Source organism: Callithrix jacchus, chromosome 20 (assembly GCF_049354715.1).
Source record: "Callithrix jacchus isolate 240 chromosome 20, calJac240_pri, whole genome shotgun sequence".
Taxonomy (NCBI): Eukaryota; Metazoa; Chordata; class Mammalia; order Primates; family Cebidae; genus Callithrix; species Callithrix jacchus.
In genome coordinates this window covers 15777575-15799867 of record NC_133521.1, presented here as the reverse complement: position 1 = coordinate 15799867, position 22293 = coordinate 15777575, and the positions used below count along the sequence as shown (strand labels likewise).

At 47.4% G+C, this 22293-nt stretch overlaps 1 protein-coding gene across 4 annotated transcripts in view; it reads left to right on the top strand.

The window, feature by feature from the left end:
* Window positions 1-18398, top strand: part of CNGB1 (cyclic nucleotide gated channel subunit beta 1) — a 104557-nt gene extending 86159 nt beyond the window's left edge. For all 4 annotated transcript variants that reach the window (XM_035281846.3, XM_035281848.3, XM_078358349.1 and 1 more), the window contains 4 exons: window positions 543-661; window positions 913-1059; window positions 10790-11048; window positions 14831-18398. In XM_035281846.3, coding sequence (XP_035137737.3) covers window positions 543-661; window positions 913-1059; window positions 10790-11048; window positions 14831-15082 — 777 coding nt within the window. In that variant the 3' untranslated portion in view covers window positions 15083-18398. The remainder of the gene's footprint in view (window positions 1-542; window positions 662-912; window positions 1060-10789; window positions 11049-14830) is intronic.
* The last annotated feature ends 3895 nt before the right edge of the window (window positions 18399-22293 follow it).

Genomic DNA, 22293 nt, shown 5'->3' with positions numbered 1-22293 from the left:
CGGGAGGTAAATGTCTCAGTGAGCTGAGATCGTGCCACTGCACTCTGGCTTGGGCCACAGAGCAAGACTCCATTTCAAAAAAAAAGCAATTTGAATGCTGTCGTTACTGTTGTTGCCATTCCTGTTACAATTAGCAAATGCTTCCGGAGCCCCTGAGATGTGCCAGGCGGAGGCATCATTTGCTGGTAGGAACTGCTACCTGATTTGCCCTGCCTCCATCAGGGAGTCTAACTAGAAATTTGCAGAATTTCATTATGTCTGCACCTCCCAGGTTAGCTGACACTTCCCATTCCATGACATCACTGCAACCCTGCCAGTCAGGCAGGGCATGGGGTAGCCACGCCTCCAAGTCTGCAGATGAGGAGACTGAGGCCCTAGAGGGAAGTGACTGGCCCCTCACAGCACCCCAGGTTGTGGTGGCAGGGCTGGACCCCAGGACCTAGGTTCCTCCTTGCCCGACCTCCAGTCTCTGGACCCAGCCCTGGCCTAGCTCTGGTGACTTTGGGGGATGAACAGAGGGACTTGTCCCTTCTCTGTTTCAGGGGGAGATCGGCCGCGAGATGTACATCATCCAGGCAGGGCAAGTGCAGGTCTTGGGCGGCCCTGATGGGAAATCTGTGCTGGTGACGCTGAAAGCTGGATCTGTGTTTGGAGAAATAAGGTCAGAGGCAGCTGGGGGAAAGTGAGGGGCCTGGGGCAAGGGCTGGGAAAGGAGGTGGCCAGCGGGCAGTGGGAGTGTCTAAGGTGTGGCAGATGCAGCCCAGGCACCTGCTGATGTACATGGGGATGGGGGCGGGGCAGGCTTTCATCTGTGTGGGGCAACCATGGTGCACCACACACGGGAAATGAAGATCTGAATGTGACCAAAGCTGCAGTCTCTGAAGGGTGTCCTTCCTCCCTTCTCTGCCCCAGCCTGCTGGCTGTTGGGGGCGGGAACAGGCGCACGGCCAACGTGGTGGCCCATGGGTTTGCCAACCTCTTCATCCTGGATAAGAAGGACCTGAATGAGATTTTGGTGCATTATCCTGAGTCTCAGAAGTTACTGCGGAAGAAAGCCAAGTATGTAACTTTTCTTTCATTTAATACAAAATTGCTAAGGACAAGGAATTTACATAACCATAGTACCTTTACCTTTTTTTTTTTTTTTTGAGACAATCTCATTCTGTTGCCCAGGCTGAAGTACAGTGGCTCAATCTTGGCTAACTGCAACCTCTGCCACCCTGGTTCAAGCGAATCTTCTGCCTCAGCCTCCCAAGTAGCTGTGATTACAGTCTCCTGCCACCATGCCTGGCTAGTTTTAATATTTTTAGTAGAGACAGGATTTCACCATCTTGCCAGGCTGGTCTTGAACTCCTGACCTCATGATCCACCCATCTTGGCCTCCCAAAGTGTTGAGATTAGAGATGTGAGCCACCACACCTGGCCTTTTTTTTTTTTTTTTTTTTTTGAGATGTCTTGCTCTATCGCCCAGGCTGGAGTGCAGTGGAGTGACCATGAGTCAATGCAGCCTCAACCTCCTAAGCACAAGCCATCCTCCTGCCTCAGCCTCACATGTAGCTGGGACTATAGGCATGTACCAAGATGCCTGGCTAATTTTTCAAATTTTTTCTAGAGCTGAAGTCTCACTGTGTTGTCCTGGCTGGTATCAAACTCATGGGCTCATGTGATCTGCTCTGACCTCCCAAAGTGCTGGGATTACAGGCGTGAGCCACTGCACCTGGTCTAGTACCTTCATCAAAATCAGGAAATTTCATATTGAAACAATACTATTATCTCATCCATAATGCATCTTCAGAGTTTACTAACTCTTCAAGAGCGTCCTTTGTACCTTTTCTTCTTTTCCATTCCTGAATCAAGTCTAGGATCACACACTGTATTTTTTTTTTTTTTTTTGAGATGAAGTTTCGCTCTTGTTACCCAAGCTGGAGTGTAATGGCGCAATCTCGGCTCATTGCAACCTCCGCCTCCTGGGTTCAAGCAATTCTCCTGTCTCAGCCTCCCGAGTAGCTGTGACTACAGACACGCACCACCATGCCCAACTTATTTTTTGTATTTTTAGTAGAGACGGGGTTTCACCATGTTGACCAGGATGGTCTCGATCTCTTGACCTCGTGATCCACCCGCCTCGGCCTCCCAACGTGCTGGGATTATAGGAGTAAGCCACCGCGCCCGGCCACACACACTGTATTAAAGTACAACGTAGTCTTAGTCTCCCTTGATCTGGGATAGTTCCTCAGGCTTTTTCTTTTCTTTCTTTTCTTTCTTTTTTTTGAGATGGAGTTTCGCTCTATCACCCAGGCTGGAGTGCAATGGCACAATCTCGGCTCACTACAGCCTCCGCCTCCCAAGTTCAAACGATTCCCCTGCCTCAGCCTCCAGAGTAGTTGAGATTACAGACTCGTGCCACCATGCCCAGCTTATTTTTGTATTTTTAGCGGAGATGGGGTTTCACCATGTTAGTCAGGCTTGTCTTGAACTCCTGACCTCAGGTGATCCACCCATCTCGGACTTCCAAAGTGCTGGGAGGGTCTTTCAATCTTTAGTGACTTTGACTTCTTTCGAACATACAGGCCCTGTATGTTGTATAGACTGCCCCTCAGATGGGGTTTGTCTGATATTTTCTCATGATTACCATTAGAGTCTGCATTTTTGGCAGGAAGAACTCAGAAGTGATGTTGCTTCTGCAGCCAGTGTATCGGGAGGCACGTGATGCTGGCTACTCCCAAGACTGATGATTTTTATTCTGATTACCTGGCTAAGGTTTCTGTACTGTAAACCTCCTGTTTTTATCTTTGTAATTCCTACATAATTAGTGGGGAGTCACTTTCAGACTATGAGGATATCCTGTTCCCCATGGAACTTTCACTCAACTACTTTTAGCATCCATTGATGGTTCCTCTCTATGATAGTTACAAAGAGATTGCTATGATAGTTGTAAAATGGTAATTTTGTAACTCCACTCCCTCCTGCATTATTAGCTGGCAGTCATGGAGGTCTTTCCTTTCTCTCCCATTTGTTTATTCATTTCTCAATGCATGTAAGTATGGATTTAACTTGATTCCATGAATACTCTGTTAACAGTCATTATTTTGATGCTCAAATGGGTCCAGTTTGGCCAGTGGGCACTTTTTCAAGGTGGCTCTTGTGTGACCCTTTGTGACATCCCTGTCATATTTTAGCACTTTCTTGCCTACTCAGTGAACAGTAAGCCACAGCCAGATGCCCTGGCACATCTCGTACTTCCCTTGTGGCATCCCTGGAAATGGCCATTTCTCCAAGGAACCTTGCTTCCTTTTACTGGGGGATGGTTTTTAGAAACCAAGATCTGAGTCCTAGGAACACTCATGGCTGCTGGAGTGCTATTAGGTCCCTGCAGCAGACAGAACCAAGAAACACACCACATGCACACCAGGATGGATATATACAAATATATATAGATAAAATACATGCACACATATACAGATATATGCCAACATCCACTTTTCTGTCTAGGCCTATTGATAAATCTTTCTATAAAACAATTTTAATCAAGACCACAGAATTCATTCTTTTTTTTTTTTGAGATGGAGTTTTGCTCTGGTAGCCCAGGCTGGAGTACAGTGTTGCCATCTCAGCTCACTCACTGCAACCTCCGCTGGGATCACAGGTTCCCTCCACCACACCTGGCTAATTTTTGTATTTTCAGTAGAGATAGGGCTTTATCATGTTGGCCAGACTGGTCTCAAACTCCTGACCTCAGGGGATCCACCTGCCTTGGCCTCCCAAAGTTGCTGGGATTACAGGCATGAGCCACAGCGCCCTGCCACTACAGAATTCATTCTAATAGTCTCCCTTTTCCTACTTGCAAATCTCTTCTCCAACACTGAGAAATACAGAGAAGTTCGCTTCAGAATTCCTAGCCCATGTCACTGTGAAAACAGAAAGTGCGTCTTCTGGGTAAAATTCCGTCCTGGATGCAGTGCTTTTGTCGTTAGCCCAAGTATATATGACGTAAGTGCTGTGTTCAAAGTTACCTGGCGTCCTTCTCTTCCTCCCCCACCCTTTAACGTGGTTCCTTTATTCATTTGAAATACAGGTCGGTTCACTGGTTTCGGTTTGCCTTCCATTTTAGGGCTCCTGACACCCTGACCTTTGTTAATGTTTTTTCTTAAGTGTGTAGAACATTCACATGTTCCTGAAGGTCAACACTCTGCAAAATGGGGCAGTCAGGAAAGTGTCCCAACTCTCCCGGTCCCCACTGCCCGCTCGCTGCAACCCCCATTATTACATATGCATCTCACCAATTTCTGCTTTTGCTTTCCTCTGCTTACTTTTGCAAAAATAGACAGATCTACAAACATTTTCTTTTCTTTTCTTTCCCCCTGTGATGGAGTCTCTCTCTGTAGCCTGGGCTAGAGTGCAGTGGTGTGATCTCAGCTCACTGCAACCTCTACCTCCTGGGTTCAAGTGATTCTCCTGCCTCAGCCTCCCCAGTAGCTGGGATTACAGGTACCCGCTACTGTGCCTGGCTAAATTTTTGTATTTTTAGTAGGGGTGGGTTTTGCCATGTTAGCCAGGCTTGTCTTAAACCCCTGACCTCAAGTGATCAGCCCGCCTCTGCCTCCCAAACTGCTGGGATTATAGGCATGAGCCACTATGCCCAGCCCAAACATTTTCTGATGTGGCGCGCTGTAGATTCTGGTTGTACTTAGCTTTGTTTCCACATGACGACAAAACCCGGAATCACTGTCTATCAGTGCAGAGTCAGCTTCCTCATTCCTTTCCACGGAACATTCCTGTAAGTGAACATTTAGGGTATTTCCAAAATTTTGTAATTACAAACAGTGGTGCAATGAAAAACTTGCGTATCTGTATTTTGCATTCTTGGGGAACAGGTCATTCTTTTTAGAAAAGCCAGTTTTTGTTTTCAACCCCTTAATATCAGGTTTCCAACTGCGCAACAGAGGCAGTGTGTGGTGGAAACCGCGCGGTAGGTCTGGGAGGCTGGCAGGGCTCAGATCCCTTTCACGTGAGCTGCTGGCTGTGTGACTTGGGGAAGTCGTTTAACTTTTCTGGTCTCCATTGCTTCCTATGTAAAATAAAGGTCATAACCCCTACTTTGCTGTTGTGAAAACTGTTTTTTTGTTTTGTTTTGTTTTGAGATGGAGTCTTGCTCTGTTACCCAGGCTGGAGTGCAGTAGCATGATCCTGGCTCACTGCAACCTCCATCTCCTGGATTCAAGTGAGTCTCCTGCCTCAACTTCCCCAGAAGCTGGGACTATAGTCATGTGCCCCCACATCTGACTAATTTTTATATTTTATATCCTGACCTCAGGTGATCCGCCCATCTTGGTCTCCCAAAGTGCTGGGATTATAGGCGCGAGCCACCGTGTCTGGTCTGCGGCTGCAAAAATTAAAGTGTGCAGAAGTGTCTCCGGGTGGGTGCCTGGCATACGAGAGAGCTCAGTGCACGTTAATACTGATCACTTCAGGCTGAGTGCAGTTCCCAGCACTTTAGGAGGCTGAGGCAGGAGGATTGCTTCAGCCTAGAAGTTTAAAGTTACATTGAATTATGATTGTGTCACTGCACTCCAGCTGGGGTGACAAACCAAGACTCTGTCTCTAAAATAAATACATAATTGTTCCTCTGTATTCCATCAAATTCACCCTAATAAGTAATTGTTCCTCTGTATCCATCAAATTCACCCTAAAATTTTTCAATTGGCTAAAGCCTTTTTAATCCTCATATCTAGGTATTCCTCCTTGTCTTGTATCCCATATTCTTATTTTCCCCTTCATTCTATACAATGACACCATAAATAAACTGCACAGAGAGTGGTCAAAATAAAGGGAAGAAACTCACCAGCATCCATTCCTACAGCACAGTGATGTATTGATGCACAGTGCTGGGTGCTGGGGACACAGCAGGCACCAAACAAAACTCACATTGTAGTCAGGGAAGCCGCAATGGAAAGATGAGCGATGATGTGCTGTGTCCAACGAGGGCTCTGAGGAAGCGCAAAGCCACCAGAGGGGCAGGGAGTCATGGAAAGTTGCCTGAGATGAGCTGGTTGGGGAAGCTCCTCCGAGCAGGTGGCATTTCAAGGAGACCTGCACAGAGTGAAGGAGTGGGATGGGGGACTGGTGGCTAGGAACAGCATTCTGGGCAGAGGGAACAGCATGTGCAGAGGCCCTGAAGAGGAGCAGGCTTAGTGTGTGGGTGGCACAACAGCAAATCAGCATAGCTTGGTATGGGATCAGAGGAGGCTAGGGGAAGAGACTGGGCCAGATCTCAGTGGGAGATGAGAGCCATGGAGAGTTTTACACAGAGGAGTGGCTTGAAGAGCCTGAGGTTTTCATAGGAACCCTGTGGCAGCTTCAAGGTGAAAGGATGTAGTGTTGACGTCCCAGTGCCACACACACAAGACACTGAGCTCCCCCGGGGAAGGAAGCTGCCCCAAAACTTACTTTACCTAGTTGCTCTCCAGGAATCCACTGGGCCCTTTCAAAACCCAGTCTAGGCTGGGCAAGGTGGCTCACGTCTGTAATCCCAGTGCTTTGGGAGGCTGAGGCAGGTGAATCACAAGGTCAAGAGATTGAGACCAAAACCCAGTCTATCTGAACTTCTCCCACAAAATCCGCCCACATTCCCCGTCACAGCAGTGGTGCCGGCCAGCCCCTCCTCTCCAAAGGAACAGGGAGGTATAGTGGATCCTCGTGATTCCTGGACTCCATGTTTGCAAATTTGCCTCCTCCCTGAAATGGACTCATAATGCCAAAATAATACCAACAAGCTTTCGTGGTCATTCAAGAACATGCCCGGAGCAGCGGAATACTTGAGTCACGCCAAGCACGCACTCCCCGCTGAAGTACCAGCTCTGCCTTCTGGTTTCAGCTCTTGTACTGCAAAGAGGTGTCTTTTTATGGTCCATTTAATGCCACATTTTTTACATTTTTGTGCTTTTTTGTTGGTGATTTCACTGTTTAATATGGCCCCCAAGCACAGCGCTGAAGTGCTGTCTTGTGTTCCTAAGCACAAGAATTCTGCCATGTGCCTTACACAGAAAATATGTGTGTTAGATAACTTTCATTCGGGCATGAATTATAGTGCTGTCGGCTGTGTGCTCAATGTTAATGAAACAACAATCTATATTGAATAAGATGTCTTTAGCTGGCACAGTAGTTCATGTCTGTAATCCCATTACTTTGGGAGGCTGAGGTGGGAGAATCACCTGAGGTTCGAGACCAGCCCAGTCAACATGGTGAAATCCTGTCTCTATTAAAACTACAAAAATTAGCATGATGGTGGGCACCTGTAATGTTAGCTACTTGGGAGGCTGAGGCAGGAGAATCGCATTAACCTGGGAGGTGGAGGTTGCAGTGAGCGGAGATCACGCCACTGTACTCCAACCTGGGTGACAGAGTGAGACTCTGTCTCAAAATAATAATAATATGTCTTTAAACAGAAACACACATAAGACAAGTTTATTATTATTATTTTTAAAGACAGAGTTGTGCTGTTTTACCCAGGCTGGAGTGCAGTGACAGGATCATAGCTCACTGCAGCCTCGAACTCCTGGGCTCAAGAGATCTGCCTCCTTGGCCTCCCAGTGTTCTGGGACTGTGTGTGAACCACCACGCCTGGCCAAGTTTATGTATTGTGATTAATGAATGTGGTGATGAAAGACTTGTAGGCATCTCACCCTGTATTTCCCCCAGGAACAATGTTTCTGTATTTGTTAATTCAGTGTTTGCAGAGATCTTATAATGACTGCACATCATGAGAGTCAACTGCTTATGTCTGAAAACTGGTACCAGGTCTCCCCACCCTCTCTTCTTGCCCCCATCCCCACCAGGAGGAGCAAAGCTCAGGAAAACCATGCTTTTACCTATTATCTCACCCCACTGGGTGGGTTAGGTAAGAGTTTGGCAAATCAGATGGGACCCCAAAGGCTCTCCCAAGAGCCACACAGAGGCCCCCATTCCTAACCGTGCCTGTGTACCCGTGTCCACACTGAGAAGGCTGAGGTGTGGGTGGGAGGCAGTCAGAGGAGTGGGGCTGACAGGTCTCACGGCAACATGGAGGGCATGGGATGGGGGCCCGGCCATGAGTCATCAGAGTGGTTGTTTGCTGGACAGGCCAGCTTGCCCAGAGAGGCAAAGGATCAGGAATGAGCTCTGCTCGTCAGGGGAGATACACTCTCTGAGAACCACAGTCCCGGGGGGCATCTGAGCTGGTGAGGGCCACGTGTGAGATTCTGCCCAAGCTCCCTGCTTTGCAAATGGGGGACCTGAGTCCCCAAAGAAGAGAAGTACTCAGATCTCTAGCTTGACCACTCCCAAGAAAGAGGATAAAGAGGTCTTATGCAGGTCACTTTCTCCAGGCTGATGGCTCAATCTCAGTTATAGGGAAGCATACATCATCAGAAAATGAGGACAAATTTCCCTAATCTGGAAGTGCCTCTAGAAGCCAGCTCAATGTTTCTAAACACACAGCCATTAGCAATCAGCAAAGGTCCTATAAATAGTTCTTTTGTTAGAAAGAAAAAGATAGTTTATTTTCACAGCACCCCAGCCTTCCTGTGGGCTGTCACTTTGTGAATTACTGACTCAAAAAACACAGGGGACAGTGCCGAGCTGGTGTGTCAGAGGCGTCTGGTGAATTATCATGTTTGTGTTCTCCTGGTGGATCTCCAGCTAAAAATGCAAATCTTGGGCAATTAATATCAATATGCACAATTTAAACCCATTGCCTCTGATTAGATAAGCATCCCGTAATGGCCTCATTTTTAAACAAACAAGTTTTGCTGGAACCCCGATGAATCAATTTGCCAATTCATTGCCTAGGCCCGCTGGTTGCAGGCAGAATTCGTTTGTTCTTGAGACAAACCCCTCACCACATGTTTGTTGTTTGAAAAATTCCTGGTAAAAAGCCAGGGCTCTCTTCATGGAAAATCTTCCCTTATCTAGAGAAATAGAGCAGTATAAGCCCCATTAGATGTGAGTGGCAATTCTGCTTCTGCAACTTGCTGGTAACCTTGGGAATGTCACTCCCCGGCTCTGAGTCTCAATTTCCCGAACTGTCAGAGTCACAACAATCTCAGCCCTTTCCGTATCACAGGGGTGTTGTCAGTGTCCAGGAAGATAATGATGTGATGTTGCTTTGTAATCATTAATATCTGGGGCACTGGGGTCAGAGGTGTGCATTTGTACTCTAGCTCTGCCTCTTCTTAGCTGTGTGGCCTTGGGAAAGTTACTCACCCACTCTGAACTTCTACACCCTCACTTGGAAGTGAGGATTGTTGTGAGACTTAAATGAGCGAGCATGTATTAGCCTAAGGGTATTACCACAAATTTAGCAGTTTAAAATCACATACATTTGCGATCTCAGTTTCTGTGGGTCAGAAGTCTGGACATGGCTTAGCTAGGTCCTCTGCCAGACTGTCATCAAGGTGTTGGCCAGAGCAGGCTGTCATCTCAAGTGTGGATGGGGGAAGGACCCACTTGTTGGTGAAATTCAGTTCCTTGGGGTTGTAGGACTGGGGCCCCAGTTCCCACCAGCGGTTGGCCAGTGGCTGGCCTCCACTCCTTGCCATGTGGGCCTTCTCCAACACAGCTGGCTGCTCCCTACACCAAAGTCATCAAGGGAGGTCAGGCACTGTGGTTCGTGCCTGTAATCCCAGCACTCTGGGAGGCCATGGCAGAGGGATCGCTTGAGCCCAGGAGTTCAAGAGCAGCCTAAAAAGCATAGGGAGACCCCATCTCTATTACTTAAAATAAAAATCAAATAAAAAATAAATAAAGTCAGCAAAGGAGAGTCCCCTTGCAAGACAGAGATCACAGTCATGTGTGACATATTCCACTAGTGGAATTCACTTGTTGTATTCTATTGGCTAAAAGCAAGACGCGTGTCCCACTCTTCCTTAAGGGAAGGGGACCATACAGAGGCGTGAACACCAGGAAGAGGGATAATAGGGGCCATTGAGGGGTGCCTGTAAAGGATGGAGCAGAGGGCCTGGCACATATAGACACTCAATGAATGCTGATAATTGTGATGGTGACAACGGGGAGGTGATGGTGAAGCAGAAGGAGGAAAGAGCTCTGGTTCCTCTTCCACCTGGGCATCTTACTCCCAATTCCTTATGTGAAAGTGTCCTTCAGGATTTCCAAACAGTAGGGTAAACAGCTGGTTAAGAAAAAAGAAAGAGGTCAGGTGTGGTGGCTTACATCTGTAACTTCAACACTCTGGGAGGCCAAGGTGGGCAGACTGCTTGAGCCCAGGAGTTTGAGACCAGCCTGGGCAACATGGCGAGATCCTGTCTCCACAAAGAGATAAAAAATTGCGGTTGTGGTAGTGCACACCTGTAGTCCCAGCTAGCTGAGTGGGAGGATTGCTTGAGCTCTGGAAGTCAAAGCTGCAGTAAGCCATGATCACGCCACTGCACTCCAGCCTGGGTGACAGAGTGAGACACTGTTGAAAGAAAGAGAGACAGAGAGAGAGAGAAAAGAGAGAGAAGAATTTCCTAGCTGTGTGACCTCAGACAAGTTACTCAACCTCTCTGAGCGTCAGTTTCCTCATCTCTAAGGTACAACAGACAGTAAGACACACCTCATTACAGTTGTTCTGATCCTTCAGTGAGATGCAGTGCATAATGCTCTTAACATGATGCTTGGCCCAGAAAATGCTCTCTACAATCATCAGCCAAAATCACCACCACTACACAGCTCCAATTTAAAGGGGGCTACACAGCAAGCCTTTCTTTTCCCTCTGAGCGTGTCTGTGAGGTAAGTGGATGCTGCTTTCTTCCAGGCGCATGCTGAAAAACAACAACAGGCCCAAGGAGAAGAGCGTGCTGATCCTTCCACCCCCGGCGGGCACCCCGAAGCTCTTCAGCGCTGCTCTTGCTGTGACAGGAAAGATGGGTGGCAAGGGGGCAAAAGGCGGCAAACTTGCCCACCTCCGGGCCCGGCTCAAAGAACTGGCTGCGCTGGAGGCGGCTGCAAAGCAGCAGGAGTTGCTGGAACAGGTCACAGCAGGAGTTGCGAACCAGCCACCATGTCCATTTCAGGCACGTGCCAGGGGTCTCCGAGAGTGGGCCACACATTTAGTTTTAGGGTCTTCCCCCTCCTTTTTTTTTTTTGAGATGGAATCTCACTCTGTTGCCCAGGCTGGAGTGCAGTGCCACAATCTTGGCTCACTGCAACCTCTGCCTTCCAGGGGTTCAAGCGATTCTCCTACCTCAGCCTCCCGAGTACCTGGGACTACAGGTGCGTGCCACCACACCTGGCTAATTTTTGTATTTTTTAGTAGAAGCAGGATTTCACCATATTGGACATGCTGGTCTTGAACTTCTGACCTCGTGATCTGCCCGCCTGGCCTCCCAAAGTGCTGGGATTACAAGCATGAGCCACTATGCTCAGTCTTCTCCCTCTTTTTTCTATCAGTCAGGACTCATTTGGTTACAAGTGACAGAGTGCAAGCTCAAATTAGCTTGAGAAAAAGGGGAATTAGGGGGTCAGGTAATCAAAAAGTTCAGGCAAGCCTGGATCCGAAAGCCCGAAGAATGCCGGCAGGACGAGTTTTCCCATTCTATCATCGCTGCTTCGTTCAGTGATGGTTTTATCTCCGGGCAGGTTCTCAAGGGTTCCAGGATGACATCCTCCTGGCATAGCAACTCCAAGAGAAAGAAAGCACCTCTTTCCCAGGCATTCCAGCAAAAGTCCCAGGACTCACTGTCATTGGACAGAATTAGGTCACATGCAAATTCTTGAGCCATTCAGTATGGTCAGGGCACTGTGGTTCTCCAAAGAGAACACATTTAATACTGTGTGTCTGTGACTATTTAAGATATTTGGAGGTGGCTCACGTCTGTAATCCCAGCACCTTGAGAGGCTGAAGCAGGTGGATCACCTGAGGTCAGGAGTTTGAGACCAGCCTGGCCAACATGGTAAAACCCTGTCTCTACCAAAAATACAAAAAAATTAAGACCAGGCACGGTGGCTCACACCTGTAATCCCAGCACTTTGGGAGGCCGAAGCAGGTGGATCACGAGGTCAGGAGTTCAAGATCAGACTGGCCAACATGGTGAAACCCCGTCTGTAAAAAAAAAAAAAAAAAAAAAAAAATTAGCTGGGTGTGGTGGCAGATGCCTGTAATTCCCAGCTACTTGGGAGGCTGAGGCAGGAGAATCACTTGAACCTGGTAGGCGAAGGTTGCAGTGAGCCAAGATCATGCCATTGCACTCCAGCCTGGGTGATAGAGTGAGACTCCTTCTAAATATATATGTATATAATATACATATATATTTGGGTCATGCATGGTAGCTCACACTTATAATCTCAGCACTTTGGGAGCCCAAGGCAGGAGGATCTCTTCAGGCCAGGAGTTCAAGACCAGCCTGGGCAATATAGCAAGACCTTGTCTCTCTTAAAAAAAAAAAAAAAAAAAATTCATTAGCCAGGTTTAGTGGCACATGCCTGTGGTCCTAGGAGGCTGAGTTGGGAGCATCACTTGAGCCCAGGAAGTCAAGCCTGCAGTAAGCTACAACTGTACCATTACGCTTCGGTCTGGGTGACAGAGTGAGACCCTGTCTCAAAAAATGAAAAGTAAAATCCTCTCACACAGGCACAGTGCCAAATATCTCCACCCCCATAAATCTATGGGGAACATTAAATTAGTTCTGGGACTTTTTTCTGTGACTAAAGCCAAGATTGCCAAGTAGAATGATGACATTAATTATGTCTGTTCACCGCTGTCCTTCAGGAAGGCTGCTCGGGAACTGGGAGGGACTGGGGTTAGGCAGACTGGGGTTAACAGTCTACACAACAGAGTTCAAAGGAGCCGAGTGAACTCAGTCTCAATCCAGCCTGGTGTCAGAGACCGGGAGACCCATCCAGAGGTTCCACAGTAGAAGTCTGGTGAATGACATCAAAGCCACTTAGGGTGCCAAGACATTCTCCAGGTACAGCCACCAATGGCCCCAGACTGAGGAAAGGTGTGATTGCCTGGCTCACACATTGTCGAGGTCAAGGTGGAGCTGGCAATTGGGGGTCTACAGTGCTGGCTACTGTAAGGGCTGAGGAGACAGGAGCTCCAAGGGTGCCCTCAGTACACTGAGAGCTTCAGCTGGGGTGGGCTTGTGGCTCCTAAGTGGTAACTCTTCAGCAAGGCAGCTTTAAGATGGGAATTAAATTTGCATGCATGTTCCACTAAAAGGCACTTCCCCTCCAGTTCAGAACAACCAGGGCAGAATAGCAGAGTGCAGGGAGCTCTTAACTAGATATTCGGATACACAGGTCTGAATCCCAGCTCTGGCACCCACTAGCTCCATGACCCAGGTAGCCCCTCAAGCTTTCTGAGACTTGGATTACTGAGGGTTGCCTCATGAGATCATAAAGATCACGCAGGATAACTTGGAGGCCTTTTAGAAAAGCACGTTGAACACAGCAAAGCACTTTTCTGACTTCCCATGATGCTCACTGTCTGACTTCCCAGGAAGTTCCACATGCCCAGTGTCTGAGCATCCTGCTCTGGAAATGTGTTGTCAAGAGTTTAGGATGGGCCAGGCATAGGTGGTTGACACTTGTAATCCCAGAATTTTGGGAGGCTGAGGTAGGTGGATCACTTGAGGTCAGGAGTTCAAGACCAGCCTGGTCAAGATGGTAAAACCCCATCTCAACTAAAAATGCAAAAAATTAGCCAAATGTGGTGGCATGAGCCTGTAGTCCCAGCTACTTGGGAGGCTGAGGCAGGAGAACTGCTTGAACCTGGAGGCAGAGGTTGCAGTGAGCCAAGATTGCACCACTGCACTCTGGCCTGGGTGGCAGAGTGAGACTCCATCTCAGGAAAAAGTAAAAAAGAGAATTCAGGGTGGACAGGGGAGGTGGGACAGGGGCACCAAAACATATGGAAACAGTGAGACAGAGGGGCAGCATGTCCCAAGAGGGGCCTTGGGTTCTCCGGGCATTTTGGCTCCCCCTCTCCATTCCTTTCCTTTAGCATCCTACAACTTGAGCAAATGGCACAGTCTTTCCACACAAGCACATTGACTGCTCTCACTTGAAACTCACAAGCACCACTTCAGAAGGGTCTTGGGCAGCCAAGGACCATTCTGGCGTCCTCTGGGGACTGCTTCCTTTCTAGTTTCCTTCTGTGCAGAGATGGGGTCAGGCAGAGTGGGAGGGGCCACAGGTACCCACAAAGGTTTGGTTTATTTACCCTGTTCCCTACGGATGTGAAGACCGTGGTCATTGTCTGTGGGAGGCAGCACAGGCTGGAGGCTAAAGGTACCCATCGAGTCCCCACACACGGGGTCAGCTCAGCCCAATACCAGGGGCATTCAGCCCCAGGCTATCCCTGAGGATCTCAACCTTTGAGACCTTCCAGAAAGGGGGCCCAGCCCCAGCAGCCTCTCCCCTCATCACCTTTTACCCTGTTTGCTTGGAGTTATTCTCATCCACTCCAGGAATGCCCATCTCTGGTAACACCTGGTTCAGCCTTTGCAGAGGCCTTGCGGGTACTCCCTCAGAGTCACTGCCTGGCTTGCTTCAGTGATAGGGGGAGGGGCCCTGCACTTGAAACAACCACCTCATCTCAGCTTCCAGCCCCACGGCCTAGATTAGGGCATCCCAAGACTTCCCACGAAATCCAGCCGGGACTTCGAATCCGCACACTTCCCCGTAATGTATTGTGTTTCTCCTAAATAACCCCGATGTGACTCCACCCACCCACTAGATTTCACCCGCTGTGTGTTCCACTGCCCTCTTTGGGAGTCCAAAAAGGCTGGAACAGGGGGGTGTCCAAGGCCCTCTGAGAGTCTGTGCCTCACGAGTCGCCCTTTGTGGATTCCAGGCCAAGAGCTCGCAAGACGCCAAGGGAGAGGAAGGCTCAGCCATCCCAGACCCGTCCGCGCCCCGGACGCCCCTGGAGCCCCCGGGGTCTCCACCACCTGCCTCCCCTGGGCGGCCCGAGGGAGAAGAGGAGCGGGCGGCCGGGCCGGAGGAGCACTCGGTGAGGATCCGCATGAGCCCGGGGCCAGAGCCCGGCGGCGAGCAGATCCTGTCGGTGGAGATGCCGGAGGAGGAGAAGGAGAAGGTGGCCTGAGGTGGGGAGAGGCGGCCCCCGGCGCACCGTCCTGGCTGTGCCCCCAGCGCTCGCTGCTCCCCGACACCCTAGCTTCCCCCGCAGCCCAGAAAGAGACAGTTTTCTGCAGTCGTGGCCTCAGTGGCTACAGCTCTGACCGCCCCGCCAGCCTGCCGGCCCGGACTCAGCTCCTCGTGGGGCTGGGCCTGAGATCAACAAATTGCATCAAGTTTTCGAGTCCCTGAGTGCTCACTGTCATTTGACAGCCCTAGCTTCTCCTGACTGTTCTCTTTTTAAGAACAAAATGATTCATGGGTAGGGGATAAAATGGGACTCCAATAATACGTGGGAAGCTTTGTTGGAAAAGTAAAGCGTTATTGAATCTGTGAGATTTCCCCTCAGGAATTTGTCTTCTGTATTTCAAGGATAGAAAACACTTCACGGCTGGGCATGGTGGCTCATCTCTGCCATCCCAGTGCTTTGGGAAGCCGAAGCAGGAGGATTGCTGGAGGTCAAGAGTTCGAGAGCAGACTGGGCAACATAGCGAGACCCCATCTCAAACAAAAACAAAAACGAAACAAAATAGCCAGGCATGGTGGTATGCATCTGTAGTCCCAGCTACTGGAGAGTTTGAGATAGGAGGATGACCTGAGCCCAGGAGTTTCTGGCTGCAGTGAGCCATCCACAGTGAGACCCTGTCTCAAAAAATAAAAAGATAGCCAGGCACAGTGGTTCACATCTGCAATACCAGCACTTTGGGAAGCTGAGACAAGAGGATTGTTTGAGACCAGGAGTTCAAGATCAGCCTGGGCAACATGGTGAGACCACCATCTCTACAAAACAGCAGCAGAAAGAAAACAACATACACAAACAAAAAACAAAGAAAGGAGGGCAGCCGAGCTGTTCAGCTGAGAATTGCCACCATTCTGACCTGAGCTTGGACGCTGTTTTCCTTTGCTGGCAATCACAGTAGGGGGCTGGCTGCCCATTAGGGTAGTTAGTGCTTATCTTCCCCAAACTCTGCTCAATTCCAGTGCAAAGCCATTATCTCGGAACAGATAGAATGCAAATGGATTTACTAGCCAGGGGCTGTTACCATTTCTCCCTCCACCAGGAGGGACAGCCCAGTAGGAGCATCCTCTGCCTGTCATTCTGAGAAACCCCATTCACCAGCAGGGATCAGTCCGTTACTCACTTCTGACACCGTCACTGTAGAGATGGTGGCAGCAACTTCAATTAATCCTAGAAAATGAAATATCTCAGCCGATGACAGCAGTTACATTCCCTAAAGCTTTCCAGATCGTGTCATGTTGCTTTTATGATTCAGAAAAAAAGAAAAAGAAAAAAGGGCCATTCAGGGAATGAATATTTATCAAGAGGATTTCGTCTGCATACCGAATGGCTCTTGTGGGAGTGAGTGAAAACAAAATCTAGTATTCTAGTATTAGGCCATTTGTTTCCACCTGCAACAGTGAACATAAAGGACCTGGAATTCCAATAGTTTCTGCCCATTTTATGTAAAATTACAGGAAAATGTGAGCTGCTTAGAGGCCTTTGAAGGTTTGCAAATGTCTGTATGTATTTACCCATCCACTAAAAACAACATTCATTTCCACTGTGGAAAAATTAAACAATGTGTGAGTTCCCAGCGCTAAGCATCTCCAAATCCCAGAGTAGCAGATTTGTCTTGGTGATGGCTTGTCACGTGATCTGGGTAATCATCACATTGAATATAATGGTGATTGACATTATTATTTTACCATTTTTTAAAAAAGCTTTTAAAATGTATTTTAATAGACAATAACATATTTACATGGGTACAAAAGGACATCCGATAAAAATTCATCCTACCCCAGTACCCAACTTTCTTGGTTCCCTCTCTGGAAGCAACCACTGTTAATAATTTCTCCCGTATCATTTCAGAGCTATTTTATGCTTATACAAGGAAATATGTAAATGCTGCTTCCCTTCCTTTTTAATTTTAACAGAAGTGTAACACATATTAGAACCACTGTTATTTTTCACTTAATTTACTTTGGAGATTGTTCTCTATCCTCCAAGAGCCTGCTTATTTTTTCATGGCAGCAACCTAATTTGTTGTATGGATGTATGATAACATTTAAACCACTCTCCCATTGATGGGCATTAGCGCTGTTTCCAATCTTAGGCTGTTAAAAATAATGCTGCCATAAAACAAGCTTGTGCAGACATAATTTCACTGGTAAACATTTTTTACATGGGTGAAGTCTGAGAGTTTAGGCAGTTATTTTTCCTTCAATTCCATTTACATTTGTATGTTTGTATCACATATTCTTTTTATTTTTCTTTCTTTTTTTGAGATGAGGTCTCACTCTGTCACCAGGCTGGAATGCAGTGGCTCAATCTCTGCTCACTGCAACCTCCACCTCTCAGATTCAAGCGATTCTCCTGCCTCAGCCTCCCGAGTAGCTGGGACTACAGGCCTGTACCACCACACTCAGCGAATTTTCATATTTTAGTACAGACAGGGTTTCACCATGTTGGCCAGGCTGGTCTTGATCTCTTGACCTCGTGCTCTGCACACCTTGGCCTCCCAAAGTGCTGGGATTACAGGTGTGAGCCACTGCACCTGGCCCTTGTACCGCATATTCTAAGAGCAAAGTATAGAGAATGCTTCCACCATTAGCAATATTTCAGATATGCTAATAAACACATTGCTTTTCAGTAAATGGCAAAATGCTTCAACAGCGCCTTCCCTGTGAGATCCTATTTTATAAGAAATATGTTTTATACCAATGTACTTATGCTTTTAGGTATCAGTTCTTGAATCTATACTCCTTATTATATAAAGCAAGAGATTCTTGAGGTTTCCAAGAATTGTCCTGGAAAGAAAATTGATTTTGAAATGAGATTAGCAGTGTTTTAATTTCACTGAGATAGCTCCTTAAACTCAGCACTTTCACAAAACTTAGATATTAAATAAATTGAATTTGAGGCTGGGATTCTTCCCCAAATTGAATTGGACTGGTTGTTTCCTGAGGTATGAATGAAACAGCTCAGAAGCATTATAATTCTGTAGCTGAAATGGGACCCTTATTTATGTATGTTCAATCTCTACTCATTTAAAATGTCTCAACATTTCCTGCATTTAAATAGAAAATGAATAGCCAGGTTTTTTTTAACTACATAAATATTTTAAATACTATGAAAACAAAGCAGCTGTTTTGAATTTCATTATCAAAGTGTGTTCAGCTACCTGGAATATTTTAATCTGCTTTCTTAGTAAACATGAGCACTTTATTTACACTCTGCCTTTCCTATTACAATGCATTTTAATTAAAGTATTTAGGCAAATGTTTCTGGCTTGTGGATTCATTTCAGAAATCAGCTATGGATGACAGACACCTTTGTGAGAAAAACTAAGTGAATTTCCTGGTCCAAGCACTCTAGCAAATGCTCTAGGGACATCCTTGCGGCTCTAATCTATCCTGCATTCGGATTGCTGAAGTGATATTCTCATCAAACCTCTATGGCCACTTTGGGAAACTGAGGTGGGAGGATGGCTTGAACTGAGGTGGGAGGATTGCTTGAGCCCAAGAGTTCAAGACCAGCCTGGGCAACATAGTGAGAACCCATCTCTATTAAAAGAAAAAATAGGGCCAGGCATGGTGGCTCATGAGAATTGCTTGAACCTGGGAGGCGGAGGTTGCAGCGAGCTGAGATGGTGCCACTGCACTCCAGCCTGGGCAACAGAGTGAGACTTGGTCTCAAAAAAAAAAAACCAGGAAAAAGAAAAAACCTTCATGGCTTCTGGGACTCTAAGCACTTCAAGTCAAAAGCCCCTTTATGGCTGTCTCATCTACTGGTCTGACCAAGACAATTTCTTACAATTTCCCCAGCCCTGTTAGATTTGTTCAATGACACACAGTGCTGGTGAGCACGGATGCAAGGATTTAGACTGCCTAGCTTCCAGTTCCAGTTTGAGCATGTACCATGGATGACCATGGACCTGGCATGGATCATTGAGCCCCAGTGACCTCATCTATAAGATGGTGATAATACTTTGAGCCACACAGCGCCACTATGATGATTAAGCAATACACTGAAATTTACAAGTTTGAATGGGCATGAAGAATAAAAGCAACTCGCCATCCCCTGTATGCTGATAGTTGGAGTAGACTGGAAACTTCTGGAGAGCTCTGTCTTCTAGGAACTCTGCCTCTGCCCAGGGTTATACACACAAAGGGCTTTCATCGCCTCTTTTCTTGACTCACAGTGTTTGTGCAAAGGGCTGGACACATGTTAATTATAACAATATAAACCACAGCTTCCCTACCTATCAATTAATGATTTAACCCAATTTTATACAAAACAGGCCCTAAAACACCCCAGCAAGGCTTACTCTCCCTGGGGCAATCACTCTGATTCTGGGTTAGGCCCAGGGCTGGCTTCATAGCTTGTGACCTATACAGTCACACAGGACTCTCTGTCCAGAAAGGCTCTGTGCTTGAAATTCTTAATAATTTTTGAACCATGGTCCCTGCTTTTTATTTGCCCTGGGTCCCACAGATGATGTAGCCGGTGCTGGCTAGGTCGTGATACAGCCCAATATCTGAAACGGCCAGTGGTTGGAGGAGACAAAGCTGTCTTTTCTGCACTCAGCTTCCAGCTCTCTTCTTCTAGCCCCAGAATTCTGCTTTCCCTTTTGGAAAATCACCTTTCAGTCATACATGGTGACTCCGACATGGTGACCTAAGCCAGGCCCATTGACTCTTTGCTGGGAAGGGAGATCTTAAGAGGGATTGCCCACTTTTTCTTTGCTAACAGAGCCCTGATTTAGCTTTGGGCAGCAATGTGCCCAGCTCCAGGAGATGAAGCCCTGGTATAAGCCAATCACTGCTTTCTGTTCTCTTTTGCCGAATTCTTGCCTTTCCAGCCTTATTTGTAGCTAGGTGTGACCCAGTTCCAACCAATGAATGAATCAAGTATGGAAAGCCCTCCCTCTGTTGTTGCTGTCCTTCTATTCTCCTGCTTGGGATACTGCAGTGAGAATATATCTGCAGCTGCAGCCGCCATCTTGTGACTGAAGAGCCAAAAATTGGAGAGCTGAAGCCTGTGACATGCTTGAGTTGCCAAACCAACCCTGACACCACGTGTGTTCAGACTACTCATTAAATGAGGTAATGAAATAGCTTTATTATTTAAAGCCATTCATAGGATCTCTGTTACCTGCAGCTGAAAACCTCCTGATGTAAGAGCAATAAAATGGGCTAGGCATGGTGGCTCATGCCTATAATTTCAGCACTTTGGGAGGCTGAGGCAGAAGGATCACTTGAGCACAGGAGTTTGAGGCCAGCCTTGGCAACATAGTGAAACTCCGTCTCTACAAAAAATAAAAAAAATAATAGGTATAGTGGTGCCCTCTTCCAGTCCCAGCTACTTGAGAGGCTGAGGCAGGAGGATTGCTTCAGCTCAGGAGTTTGAGGCTGCAGTGAGCTGTGATTGTATCACTGCACTCCAGCCTAGGTGACTGAGTCAGACCCTGTCTCTAAAAAAAAGGCCAGGTGCAATGGCTTACGCCTGTAATTCCAGCACTTTGGGAGGTTGAGGCGGGCAGATTGATTGAGCCTAGCATTTCAACACCAGCATAGGCAACAAGGCAAAATGCTGTTTCTACAAAACATACAAAAATTAGCCAGGCATTATGGTGCTCCCAGCTACTAGGGAGGCTGAGGTGACAGGATCGCTTGACCCCAAGAAATAGAGGCTGCAGTGAGCCATGAGCCATGAGTGTGCCACTGCACTCCAGCCTGGGTGACAGAGACCCTGTCTCAAACATAAATACATTAAAAACATTTTTTAAAGATAACTACGGCCGGTCGCGGTGGCTCACACCTGTAATCCTAGCACTTTGGGAGGCCGAGGTGGGTGGATCACCTGAGGTCAGGAGTTCAAGACCAGCCTGGCCATCTTGGTGAAACCCCATCTTACAAAAAAAGAAAAAAGAAAGAAAACTACTTTAAAAAATTAAAAAGAGCAATGAAATGGAGAGGGAAAGGAAGAAAATGAGGCCAGCACAGTGGCTCATGCCTGTAATCCTAGCACTTTGGGAGGCCAAGGCTGGTCTTGAACTCCTGATTGCTTGAGGTCAGGAGTTTCAGATCAGCCTGGCCAACATGGTGAAAACTTGTCTATACTTAAAGTACAAAAATTAGCCGGGTGTGGTGTCTCACACTTGTAATCCCAGCTACTCAGGAGGCTGAGGCATGAGAATTGCTTGAACTCTGGAAGCAGAGGTTGCAGGGAGCTAAGATCATGCCACTGTACTCTAGCCTGGGTGACAAAATGAGACTCTGAATCAAAAAATAAATAAAGAAAGAAAGAAAGAAAGAAAGGAAGGAAGGAAGGAAGGAAGGAAGGAAGGAAGGAAGAAAGAAAGAAAGAAAATGGGAAGGCCAGGCTCAGTGGCTCTCGCCTGTAATCCCAGCACTTTGGGAGGCCGAGGTGGGCAGACACCTGAGGTCGGGAGTCTGAGACCAGCCAGACCACCATGGAGAAACCCTGTCTCTACTAAAAATACAAAATTAGGCGGGCATGGTGCTGCATGCCTGTAATCCCAGCTACTCAGGAGGCTGAGTCAGAAGAATCGCTTGAACCCAGGAGGCATAGGTTGCAGTGAGCTGAGATTGTGCCACTGCACTCCAACTTTGGGCAACAAGAGCGAAACACTGTCTCAAAAAGAAAAAAAGAAAATGGGAGCAGATGAATCACAAATTCAACCCCCCAATCACACTGGACATGAGTTCCTGCTGCTCAGGTTCTTGTTACTATCTGTGTTCGTGCCCTCCCTGGCCTACTCAACTCTCCTCCAATGACACAAGCTACCTGTGTATCTTAAGTACGTCCACCTTCTGCTTAAGTTGGTCAGAGTTGGTTCTGTTGTTCACAATGAGAAAAACCTAGTCGATGCAGACAAAAGAACTTCTGAGTTTCCTGATAATTTGAAGTTCCAGATCTGGGCCACCTGTTCTGGGTGTGACTTTCGCTCTAGCACAGGCACTTGTGGTTTCTAAATCCAGACCTCAAGAAGAGCCCCTCAGAAAACGGATCAGAGGAGAGAAAGGGTTGTTTTGTTCTGTTTGTTTGTGTAGTTTTTTGTTTGTCTGTATTTTTGTTTTTGAGGCAGAGTCTCACTCTGTCACCCAAGCTGGAGTGCAGTGGTGTGATCTTAGCTCACTGAAACCTCTGCCTCC